General features: G+C 40.2%; 1 protein-coding gene across 5 annotated transcripts in view; it reads left to right on the top strand.

Moving 5' to 3' along the window:
* FAM120C (family with sequence similarity 120 member C) overlaps window positions 1–12,113 on the top strand; it is a 233,795-nt gene that overhangs the window by 213,421 nt on the left and 8,261 nt on the right. For 4 of the 5 annotated variants that reach the window (XM_053916879.2, XM_053916876.2, XM_053916877.2 and 1 more), the window contains 5 exons: window positions 2,965–3,079; window positions 7,068–7,277; window positions 8,599–8,800; window positions 11,194–11,332; window positions 11,708–11,765. In XM_053916879.2, the coding sequence (XP_053772854.1) occupies window positions 2,965–3,079; window positions 7,068–7,277; window positions 8,599–8,800; window positions 11,194–11,332; window positions 11,708–11,765 (724 nt within the window). The remainder of the gene's footprint in view (window positions 1–2,964; window positions 3,080–7,067; window positions 7,278–8,598; window positions 8,801–11,193; window positions 11,333–11,707; window positions 11,766–12,113) is intronic. The other variant, XM_053916880.2, reaches the window with a different exon arrangement.

A 12,113-nucleotide genomic window follows, 5' to 3' on the forward strand; every position in this document is an offset into this window, starting at 1 on the left:
TAAATACTACTAATAGTAATAATATAGATACCATCTTGTCACTGAGATTGAGGAACTTCCTCGGGAAATTAGCAATGCTGTAGTTTTTCCAGAGAAAATCCCCAATGGAATCATATAATTCAAAAAATAGCGCATGACATGCATCACTACATATTGGTTAACTTAATAATCATGATTTCCTGTCGTCTCATTTATGAACTTCTCACTCTTCCTACTCCTTGGACCCTACACAGTCTGTCTCATAATTCATTCCAGGCTGGTTGAAGAGCAGTGCTGGACAAATGATGGAGCTAGCATTTCCGTTTGTATATCCTGAAATCGACTCACTTGTTCAGCAAGCATTTTCTTGAGCACCCATTCTACCATACACCATACTAAGGTTAGAGAGACATGAAAAATTGCAAATATTAAGTATAAACCAAACTAAAGAAAAAACTCAAATCTCTAGGAATTGAAATGTTTCCTTCTCTGTGAGGTCTTTTCTGATTCTCCCAGGTAAATTTAGTCACTGTCTCTTTAGAGCACCCAGAACAGTCTGTTCAGCTTATAAAATTACAACCCTGCCTGTCTCCCACACTTGACTGCCTTGGAGCTCCTTTAGGTGAGTTTTTCTTTCACAGCAGCCAGGGTATGACTGGTACAATCCTACTTTGGAGGATTTTTGTTGAGTTTTGGGGGTGGGGTTCTGGTGTGACCTGACTGATGCATTCAGTCATTCCCGCAATAAATATTTACTGATACACTCTATGCTATGTGCTAAGCTAGATAGTTCATAATAAATCAAAATAATAAATAAGACAGCAGACAAGGGCATACCAACAAGGTCCTAGAACTCCGGGGAACTCATCTGAGCACCTGAAAAGAATGTGTGTTCTTTGTATAAAATCAAACATTTGAACCTTACTTGTAGTTTTGACTTTACATGTCATCTTCTGGGACTTTACATGTATTTACGGATATTTCACATGTCGTAGCTTGATGGTAGTACACTAGAGTCTCCTCCTGTAGTTGCATTTCTGTTCATTTCCTTCTATTTTTGCTTCACATTTTGCCAACAGAATAAGATGGCAAAATTAAAAATAAAAGAATAGGCAAAGGTAAATCAAGGAACTACAAATCAAAAGAAAGAAGCAATATTAATAGATAACATCATCTTCAAGGCAAAACAAAAGCATTAAGGAGAACAAAAGAGAATCTTTTATATTGATAGAAGTTATAAGCTATGAATTAGGCACTTCATAACATAGCATCAAAAATATAAAATAGCCCTGGCTAGTGTAACTCAGTGGATTGAGTGCTGGCCTGTGAACCAAAAGGTCACCAGTTCGATTCTTGGTTAGGGCACATGCCGTGGTTGCAGGCCAGGCCCCAAGTTGGGGGGTGCGAAAGAGGCAACCAATCAATGTATTTCTCACACATTGGTGTTTATCTCCCTCTCTTCTCCCTCCCTCCTCCTCTCTCTTAATAAAGAAATAAAATCTTTAATATATATATATATACGTATATATAAATATATTATAAATTAAGAATAAATTTTTCAAGTGGAGGATGTGCAGGCAGGAAAGAGGATAATTGTTGAGGGCAAAGGGAAGTTTGTGTGGCCCAGGAAGATTCCTGCTGGAAAGCCCAGTCATGTAGAATGTAGTTGCCAAAAGAGCAACAGGGCTTGTTGACATGTCCTGCAATTGCGGAACCATCTGGATGTTTGGACATGAGGAAAGGATAATAGGGCTGCCTGCTGTGTTGTGATCATTCCAGGCCAGAAAAGCAGGTTAAAGATTTGAAGCCAGGCTGTCTGGGTACAGAGTGTAGGCTCCTTCCAGGGCACCACACTGCCTTCTGGTAGTAGTAACAGGCCAGTGTCCCCAAGAACCCATCTCACGTGCCACTCAGCGGAGACCAGCTGGTGCTTTAAATGCGAAGTTTCTGAAGTTCCAATAATTATGAATATCTTCTTGTGGGGCCTTCAGGGAACTAAGGACTAGACTTTGTACTGATTGATTTGAATTTGTCATCTCTCTTTCTCTTCCTCTTTCTGCATTCTCAGTGCTTAGAACAGTAAGGCTTATTCAATACATGAAATTCAATTATAATACTCATCAATGTGTACTTATTTATTTAATTGGTGGATTTCCCATCTTGGAGAATGGCTCCATCATCTAGCCATCTGCCCAAGCCAGAATTCTTGGAATCCTGGGCTCTTCCCTTTTTATTTACCCCTTCCCATAAAATCCATGACCAAATCCTGTGGCTTTGTCCCCTGGCCCTCTCCATTCCATCAGCCAGTGCCTTCGTTTAGGCCTCTTCGGCCACGGATTGCTGCAGTCCCCCAACTGGTATCCATGCCTCTTGTCTCTTCCTCTCTGAGCCAGTCAGTATCAAACCAGTCAATACCACTCTCCTGCTGACAATCCTTAAGCATCTTCCTATATGTTCAGGATGAAGGTCCAAATTCTTTCTTACTGTTTTTCAGACCATGCATGATTTATTCTACTTTCAAATCTTGATTCCTGTCACTGAAAACCTGCTTAGCTCCAGCATTATTGAACCTGGTATATCATACTGAATTCTACAATTCTGTGCCTTCACTCATACTGTTTCTTCAACCTAGAACATTCTTTCCCTAGCCCTTTACCTCACTAATTTGTATGTGCCCTTTGAAACTCAGCTCCTGCTGACTTTTTTTTTTCCAGGATGCCCTTCCTCACTTTTCCACTAGGAGGCCTCTTTTGCGCTCTTATAGCATCCTGTGTGTTCTTCTTTCTTGTTACTTAATACATTGTCCTGCCATTGTTGGTGTACATGTCTGTCCCCTCTACTACCTAGACTGCAAATAACCAAAGGCAGACATTCTTGTACTTTATTTCATTGGAATCACCAAAACCTAGCCTAGGATCTGGCCCATGATAGTGTCTTAACTTAAATGAGCTTTTATGACTTAATAATGATGCATTTATTTTCTAGGTACATGGTTCAATGGCCTGGTGGTCGAATCCTGCATCGCCACGAGCTAGACACCTTCCTTGCACAGGCAGTATCTTCCCAGCTTTATGAACCAAATCAACTTCAAGAACTCAAGGTGATTTGATCCATCCTCATTTAAATTATTTTATGAGCTCATAGCTTTTCTTTAGGTCTTTTTTTTTTTTCTGGAGCTGGGGAGAAAAGTAACTTCTATAGGTAAATGTTTGGTTTACGTTAGCCAAATATTATGTCTATTAAGAAAATCAATAGGTACCTGTAACACTGCTCTGAAACTGAGGGGTGAGAGTGGACAGAAAGATGGATGTTACGCAATACAATAAGTCATGGCCCACAGACCATGGTAAAGTATTTGACTCTTCAAGATACACTTCAGAGACTTAGCCTGATGTCCCCTTTTTGTCTCTGAGTTAATGTCCATTTTCCTCCCTTTTTTCCAGTTTTATTGAGATATAATTGACATATAACACTGTATAAGTTTAGGTTGTACAACTTAATGATACATATATCCTGCAATGATTACTACAATAAATTTAGTTACCATTTGTCTTCTCATATAGAAACTATATATACAGGGGTGGACAAAAGGTTTACAGTTGTTCATATGGAAAATAATACGAATTTCAGCCAAGATGGAGGCATAGATAGAAACCCTTCACTTCCGCATACAAGCAAAAGGAGGATAACAACCAATCTAAAATCAATAAACAACCAGAAGTGCCAGAAAATCAAACTGCATGGAACTCTGACAACCATGGAGTTAAAGAAACAGTCAAACAGAACAAGCAGACCTGTAAGGCAGCAGATGGAAACTGCAGTGAGGTGGCAGGCTGTGCGGGAGGGGCTGATTTAAGGGGAAACTGAGACTCAGAGGTGACTATGGACTACGGCAGGGGTTGCCGAGGTGGGAGAAACTCCCAGTCTCACAGAAGAGTTTGCTGGAAAGTGGGGCTACAGCCAAGCAGGTGAGCTGCATTGTTCCCTCTCTGGCCCTTCCCCCATGGGTAGCACCACAGTGCAGCAAGGAGGGTTACCCTGCCCTGGTGAATACCTAAGCCCCCGCCCCCTTACGACTTATCAGGTACACCCAGACAAAGAAATATGGCCCAAATGAAAGAACAGACCAAAACCTCAGAAGGAGAGCTAAGCAGTGAGGAGATAGCCAACCTATCTGATGGAGAATTTAAAGCCCTGGTAATCAAAGTGCTCACAGAACTGATTGAGCTTGGTTGAAAAATGAAAGAACAAATGAAAGATACCCAAAGTGAAGTAAAGCAAAATATTCAGGGAACCAACAGTGACAGGAAGGAAACTAGGACTCAAATCAAGCAATTTGGAACAAAAGGAAGAAATAAACATCCAACCAGAACAGAATGAAGAAACAAGAATTCAAAAAAGTGAAGAGTCTTAGGAACCTCTGGGACAACCTGAAATGTTCCAATATCCGAATTATAGGGGTGCCAGGAGAACAACAGCAAGAAATTGAAAACTTATTTGAACAAATAATGAAGGAAAAGTTCCCCAATCTGGTGAAGGAAACACACTTTTAGGAAGTCTGGGAAGCCCAGAGAGTACCAAAGAAATTGGACCCCAAGAGGAACACACCAAGGTACATCATCATTAAGTTACCCAAGATTAAAGACAAAGAGAATCTTAAAAGCAGCAAAAGGAAAGGAAAGCATTACCTACAAAGGAGTTCCCATTAGACTATCAGCTGATTTCTCAAAAGAAGCCTTGCAGGCAAGAAGGGGCTGGAAAGAATCATTCAAAGTCATGAAAGGCAAGGACCTGCATCCAAGATTACTGTATCCAGCAAAGCTATCATTTAGAATGGAAGGGCAGATAAAGTGCTTCCCAGATAAGGTCAATTTAAAGGAGTTATCATCACTAAGCCCTTATTATATGAAATGTTAAAGGGACTTATCTAAGAAAAGGAAGATCAAAAATATGAACAGTAAAATGACAATAAACTCACAACTATCAACAAATGAATTTAAAATAAGAAAGAAAAACAATGAAAACAAAAACTAAGCAAACAACTAGAACAGGAACAGAATCAGAGAAATGGGCATCACATGGAGGGTTTTCATTGTGGAGGGGGAAGGGAGGAATAGGGGAGAATGTACAGGGAAGAAGCAGCATAATTGGTAGGCATTAAATAGATGGGGAGACGTCAGAAATGGTATAGGAAAGTGAACTCAAAGAACTTATATGTATAATCCATGGACATGAACTAAGGGGGGGGGGTGCTGGAGGGTTGGGAGGTAGAGGGTGGATGAGGGATAAAAGTGGAAAAATTGGGAAAACTGTAATAGCATAATTAGTAATAATACAAGAATAAACTTTTGCATACTCACAACTGTAAACCTACTTTTGCCTACCCCTGTATTTTTTCCTTGTGATGAGAACTCTTAGGAATTACTTTAACAACTTTCCAATCTATTGTACAGCAGTGTTAACTATAGTCATCCTGTTGTGCATTATATCCCTAGTACTTACTTATGTTATAACTGAAAGTTTGTGCCTTTGACCACTTTTATCAAAGTACCTCTCCCTTCTGATAATATCAAATGCGATCTTTTTTCTATGAGTTTGGTTGGGGTTCTGGAGTTTTTTGTTTGTTTATTTTTTAGATTCCATGCATAAAGAAGATCGATCATATGGTATTTGTCTTTTTCTGAGTTATCTCACTTGGCATAAGGACTCAAGGTCCATCCATGTTGTTGCAAATAGTAGGGTTTCCTTCTTTGTTGTGGCTGAATAATATTCCATCGTATACATACCACATCTTGTTTATCCATTTGTCTGTTAATGGCCAGCCTCCCTTTTAATAATAGTTATTAAGTGTTAGAGGGAAGTCTAGAATAGCATAAGAAAGAAAATAAATTCACCCCGTAACTGACAGTAGTACAAGTGGTAGGTTAGAGGGCAGGTTCCGAAGCCTGGCTTCTTAGCCATGTGACCTTGGGCAGGTTGTTTAACCTCTCAAGCTTTAGTTTCCTTACTTGTAGGCTTATGAGGATATTATATAAAATAATAGATGCAAAACACTTAGAATGGTGTTTCAGATATTTGATAAATTGTAGTTATTAATGCAGGACGCCCCTCTCCCAACTTCAGGAGCCATGGACCTTTGAGGCCTTAGGGTAAACTGGAAGAAAACCAAGTCCAACAAAACTTGTAAAATCTTCATTTCAGTGAGGTCAACTAAGGGAAAGATGAAACAGGGAAAGACAAACAATGGTTTCTTGTTAGTATAAATGTAATATTGCTTCATCCTATAGCAGTTACCAACTCTAGACCACACCCAGGAGGGGATCTGCAAGTATGTCCCCTTTTCCTGTTAAAGCCGTCTAGCACACTAACTTGAGGTAACCACTGTGAAAATTTTTATGGTTTCTTCCACTCTTTCATCATGTGTTTTTTATATAGTTGAGATATTGTTTATGTAATTATATATTGTTTTTTACTTAACATACCATATGTTTGGGGTCTTAACAATTTTAAGTAAATAATATTTTATCATATAGATGTATCATTTAATTACTATATGTTGGCCATTTGGTTTCTGGTTTCCCCTATTATATGTGATATTATAATTAACATTTTTATGCATACAGCTTTTTTCACATCCCTACTTCCTTAGAATAGATTCCTGAAAGTAGAATTGCTAAGTCAACAAATGTGAACCTTTTCAAAGTTCTTAATACATATTGCTTAATTGTAATATACATTCCTCATCAGCTTTTTATGAGTGTGCCCATTTATTTCACTGCATCCTCGTCAGCATTGGGCATTCTTTTGGTCTTTAGTTTTTCAATTTTTCTAATTTGACAAGCAAAAAAACCTGGTGTGCCAAGTTGGTTCTTAAAGTTTGAAAGCTGATGTCTTTTTTTTTATAATGAGTAGCTTTCAAACTGTCTCAGGAAAAGACATGGACAGAAGCTACTTGTGCAGTCAAATGTCTCTATTGAAAGGTAACATGTTCCAATTTAACTGGAATAATCAGCATAATGGGAATAAGAGTAAATGTAATCAACAACATTAATTTCCTAATAGTACTTTTCCCTTTGTGGTGCTTTCAGATTGAGAAACTAGATGCCCGAGGGATCCAGCTTGCTGCCCTCTTCATGAGTGGGGTTGATACAGCTCTGTTTGCTAATGATGCCTGTGGCCAGCCAGTCCCTTGGGAGCACTGCTGCCCCTGGATTTACTTCGATGGCAAGCTATTCCAGAGCAAGCTAATTAAAGCAGGCCGAGATCGAGCATCCCTGATCGAGCTCTGCGATGGCCAGGTACCAGCGTGTCGGGCAGCTGCTAAGAGCCACTTCTGATCTGCTGTAGGATTGAATGGGCAGGAAGGGGAGCAGAGGAGAGACAATGGGGAGGAGGTAGCAGAAGGGGGAGAATGAGTCTGACGTTGACCTAACTTGGTCGATGATAGTCTCAAAGGCCCAGAGGCTGATGTACCTGTTATAAAATTATATGCTGCAAAGCTTTTTTCTTATGATTTTGTTGGGTTTTTAAATGTTTTATTGTTGTTCAATTACAGTTGTCCCCATTTTACCCCTATTACTCTCCCCTGCCCTGCCCCTCCCCCCATTCCACATTCACTCCCCTGCCCCCTGTTGTCCTTGCCTATGGGTCCTTTATACATGTTCCATGATGGAAACCTTTTTTCTTATTAGCTTCATGTTTTCATATTACTTTTCTTACTCTTGTACTATTAAGTTTTCCTCCCGTTTTTAGAATTTTATCTCTCTTAGTTTCAAAAACTGTAAGTCACTTTTGCAAGTGATATTTTTTTGTAAAGGAACTACGTTTAGAAATATAAGAGGGTAGTGAAGTAGATAAGAGTAGAAGCAGGGGACTGGTTTTTTTGCAGGGAAACTTTGGGAAAGATGAGGGGAGGCAAGGGAAAGGAATCCTAACTTACTCCTCTATTCATTCTGGGGGAATGAGCTGAAGGACTAGAGCAGTGGTCAGCAAACTATCCCAAATTCCAAAATTTGGAGTTTTTGTTCCATAAAGTTTTATTGGAGCATAGCCACATTAATTTGTTTGTGGCAGAGTAAAATAGTTGTAACAGAGACCATATGGCCCACAAAGTCTAAAATACTTACTATCTGGCCCTTTTCAGAGCAAATTCATAAACCTGGACTAGAGACATGGACTTACTCTGGACAGGTCAGGGTGTCTGATCCTGGGTATGGAGGAGAAGGTTGAAAGGCTTTGAATATGTCATGGTTTCGTTCTCTCTTTTACCTGATTCAGTTACCTTCCACTTAAAAAATGATGCACCCTGTTGTTTGTCATGTAATAGACCATCAGTCAGTATTTATTATAATATTTGTCTTTCTTGACCTAGTGAATGTGCCTCACAAGTCCTCCATCAGAACTAGTATAATGGCAGCGCAGTGTGGTATGAAAAGTGGGGGCTTTGGTGTCAGGCAGGCTTTCCTGAGCGTTACCTTGTCCATTTAACTCCAGGCCTTGATTCCCTTAATGGGAATAGACTTAGCAGACTGTACCTAGAGTGCCCAATAAATACTGTGCCTGAAACATAGAAGTTCAAAAAATGGCAGGTGCTATTATTACTCTGTTTCTTGTTTGAAGGCTGACCTGGCAACCAAAGTGGAAAAGATGAGACACAGTATCCTTGAAGGAATCACCATGAACTATCCACCACCTTCTGCTCTGCTTCCATCACCTACTTTTGTGACTCCTATGGTGCCCTCTATCTATCCTGTTTCACTTTATTCCCGAGCCGTGGGCTCAATGCCGTTTCCCCCTCAAGGAAGGAACCGAGGGTTTGCAGGTCAGTACCTAAGAATAAGGTGTTTGTCATCCTCTATCTGTTTCATAATAACCAATCCAGTAATTATTCCTAGTTATAGAATTAGCAGTGCTAAGTACATATTATCTCATTTATCTTTTCTACTGCATTTTGATAGTTTGAAGAGCACCTTATTGAGCCGGAGGGCTGTAGCCTGAGGAAGAAAGTCCATTGACTTCACAGACCACTCTCCATATAGGTGGTTGATCCCTAAGAATTTGACTCTCACCAACCAAACTCCTGAAGTAACTGATGTAGAAACCAGGAGCCCCTTAATTACTTTTGAGAACTCTAATTCACGTGAACTGGATCTTCATTGCTGGTTTCATCTCTCAGTCCCCATTAGGCAGATGTACAGAGAGGAGCTTGCAGGAAGAGCAGTAGGAGGTGAGAGTAAATGACCATTGTCTGGAGATGAGCATAGCGTGATGTATGTATCCACTTTCACCCTGGGGGTAGATCTAATACATTTCCAGAAGCACAGAGAGAAATAATTTACAGACCATACCCTCCAGGGGCTGCAGCTTAGTGGGGAAAGCACACACCCACACCCACAAACACGCATAAATTTTTAAATTATGGTGCGGTGACACATGAGCTGCAGGTTATTGATGAATAGACTGTCATGCTTAGGTAACTGAGATCCCGGTCCTGATAATGCAAACTACTTGTTCGCTACATTAAAATATACTACATTAGAATATAAGATATTTTAATGGGGACATTTTACCATGAAATATGGAGATTCTATAATCAGGTGGGAAGGTTATTGCTATGGGTGCTGTGGTTGAAGATATTTGTTGTCTATTGCTCATCACTTTATTTTTTTTTAAGATTTTATTTATTTTTAGAGAGGGTAAGAGAAGGAAAAAGAGAGAGAAACATCAATGTGTGGTTGCCTCTCACGTGCCCCCTACTGGGGGTCTGGCCCTCAACCCAGGCATGTACGCTGACTGGGAATCCAACCAGTGATCATTTGGTTTGCAGGCCGGCACTCAATCCACTGAGCCACACCAGCCAGGGCATTGTCACTTTAAAAATAAAGCTGGAGCCCTCACCAGTGTGGCTCAGTTGGTTACACATCATCCCACAAGGCAAAAGGTCACCGATTCAATTTCCCAGTTAGGGCACATGCCTGGGTTGCTGGGGCGCATAGGAGAGGCAACCAGTTGATGTTTCTCCCTCACATCGATGTTTTTCTCCCTCTTTATCTCTCTCCCTTCCTCTCTCTCTAAAAATAAATAAATAAAATCTTTTTCTTTCAATTCTAAAAAATAAATAAAGCTGGAAGTTGAAGTTTGGGTTAAATTTTGGGTCACAGAATTCAGTATAAATGTTTAGCTTAAGGCTGTGCTTACATGAGTAGTGTGATATCTGCTCTGATAGCTCCCTCTTCAGTCAGCTAAAGATCAAGTCTTACAAACCAGGGAGGCAGCCATTCCTTTCATCCTTTGAAGGTAACTTTATGTCTGTCCACTCTCATTCTTTGCTTGTTGATTTTATTGTGTTTCAGAAGACAGAATTAAGGCCAGGTTTAGGGGAGGTCCTCACTATTGCCCTAGGTCCCACTGATGCTTAGTCTCCAGTTACGAGTGGTTTATGAGGGTTCTCCTGCCTCCTGAAAGACCATAAGATCCCCCAAATGCAAGTCTTTCTTACCCTCTTAGTACTATCTAGCACCGTAGTCCCTTAGATTCCTACTTTTATATCAATGAAGGGCTCTTTACTAATGACTTGCTAAATGAGTGAAGGGTTAATAACATTTGGGTTTTCTCCATAAACTAAAATTTAAGGTTTACTAGAACTCTGTATTCTATGAAGGATTCCCTTTGCGCCAAATCACAAAGTTCTACTTTGTGTGTTTGCTCACGCACACTGTGTCGGAATTTCCTGTTCTAAGGTGATATGCTATCTTGTTTTGAATTTGTTCTGACTTAAACTGTTACTATTCTTGCTTTTTAGTGATAAATTACTGTTTAGTGTCATTATTTATTTTCAGTTTCATTTGGTGGCTTGGGTAATCCTCCAGGGTGTAGTGATATGTGTTTAAATCAAAAGTGGTTTTGGCCTATAATTCTCCAGTAATTAGATTATAAGACATTCATTGTCTCAACAAATATCGAATGCCTACTATGTGCTAGGCTCTGTAGTGGAAAAATTAATCGTCCACAGCCCATTTGTGGAAGTGGATGGGTATAGATCTTCAACCTCCTATCCCTAAATTTGCTTCCACCATGACCCTTTGCTATTATCAGAGACCCTTTATCATAGAGAAATGGAAAAAAGCAGAGTAGGTGGGCTATAGGATCTTTTGTTCCACCTCTTACCCAACCTTGCACTTAAATCTCATCACTGCCATTCTCCCCTCTTTCTAGGTCTCCATCCAATCCCACCCCAAGGAGGAAAACTGGAGATTGCCGGGATGGTTGTGGGGCAGTGGGCTGGCAGCAGATCCTCCAGGGGCCGAGGCTCCTTTGGCATGCAAGTGGTTTCTATTGGTGGGCCAGGAAAGGGGTATGTATTCGAATAGGTTGGTATGAGCTAGTATCAATCAAAGTACCCTTGGGAAATGCCCAACTATAGAATCCTTCTATTAAGGTAAGAGGCATTTACTAACTTTACATTTTTAAAGGCAGTTTTCAGTTTAGTTCAGGAAACATATACTAAATGCCCTGCCTTGATTAAAAAAAAAAAAAAAGTTTTTGCCCCTAGACAAGGACACGAACAGCTGAGTATGATATAATAATGGAAGAAATAGATAGCACAGAGGAGGGTCGTCTAACTTATTAGGATCAAACTTCTAAGAGGGTGTGAATTGTTAACTAAGTAAAACTGGGGGTATGGGCTTTATATATTCCTCATGATCACTTCTCCCCCCACTTTCTAAAGGTATGGAAAAGAACAGACTGGTAGAGGACCCAAAGGACCTAAAAAAGGAAATAAACAAGTAAGCACCTTTTTTGAGATTCTTTAGCTTCTGTTTGATAACTCTTATCTTTTCAGCTAAATTGCCAGAGATCAGATTAGGCATGGGAACTGGGAGCTTTCACAGCTTCTGGCATTTGATTTCATTCCCCTGCTCTCAACTGTCTAGGGAAGAGGGTTAGACTGCCTAGGCTATTTCCACAGGGCTGCAGAGTAGTCATCCTTTTCACTGAGTGAGGCCACAAGATGGAAACAAGGTGTGGTGTTTGAAGACCTTTAGGCAGCATAATATGTGCTACATGCAGCCATAAAGGGGCCAGAGTGAAATCAGCAGTGGGATTGCCAGCAATATGCCCAAGCTTGTAAGGGG

Source organism: Desmodus rotundus, chromosome X, assembly GCF_022682495.2.
Source record: "Desmodus rotundus isolate HL8 chromosome X, HLdesRot8A.1, whole genome shotgun sequence".
NCBI classification, from domain to species: domain Eukaryota; kingdom Metazoa; phylum Chordata; class Mammalia; order Chiroptera; family Phyllostomidae; genus Desmodus; species Desmodus rotundus.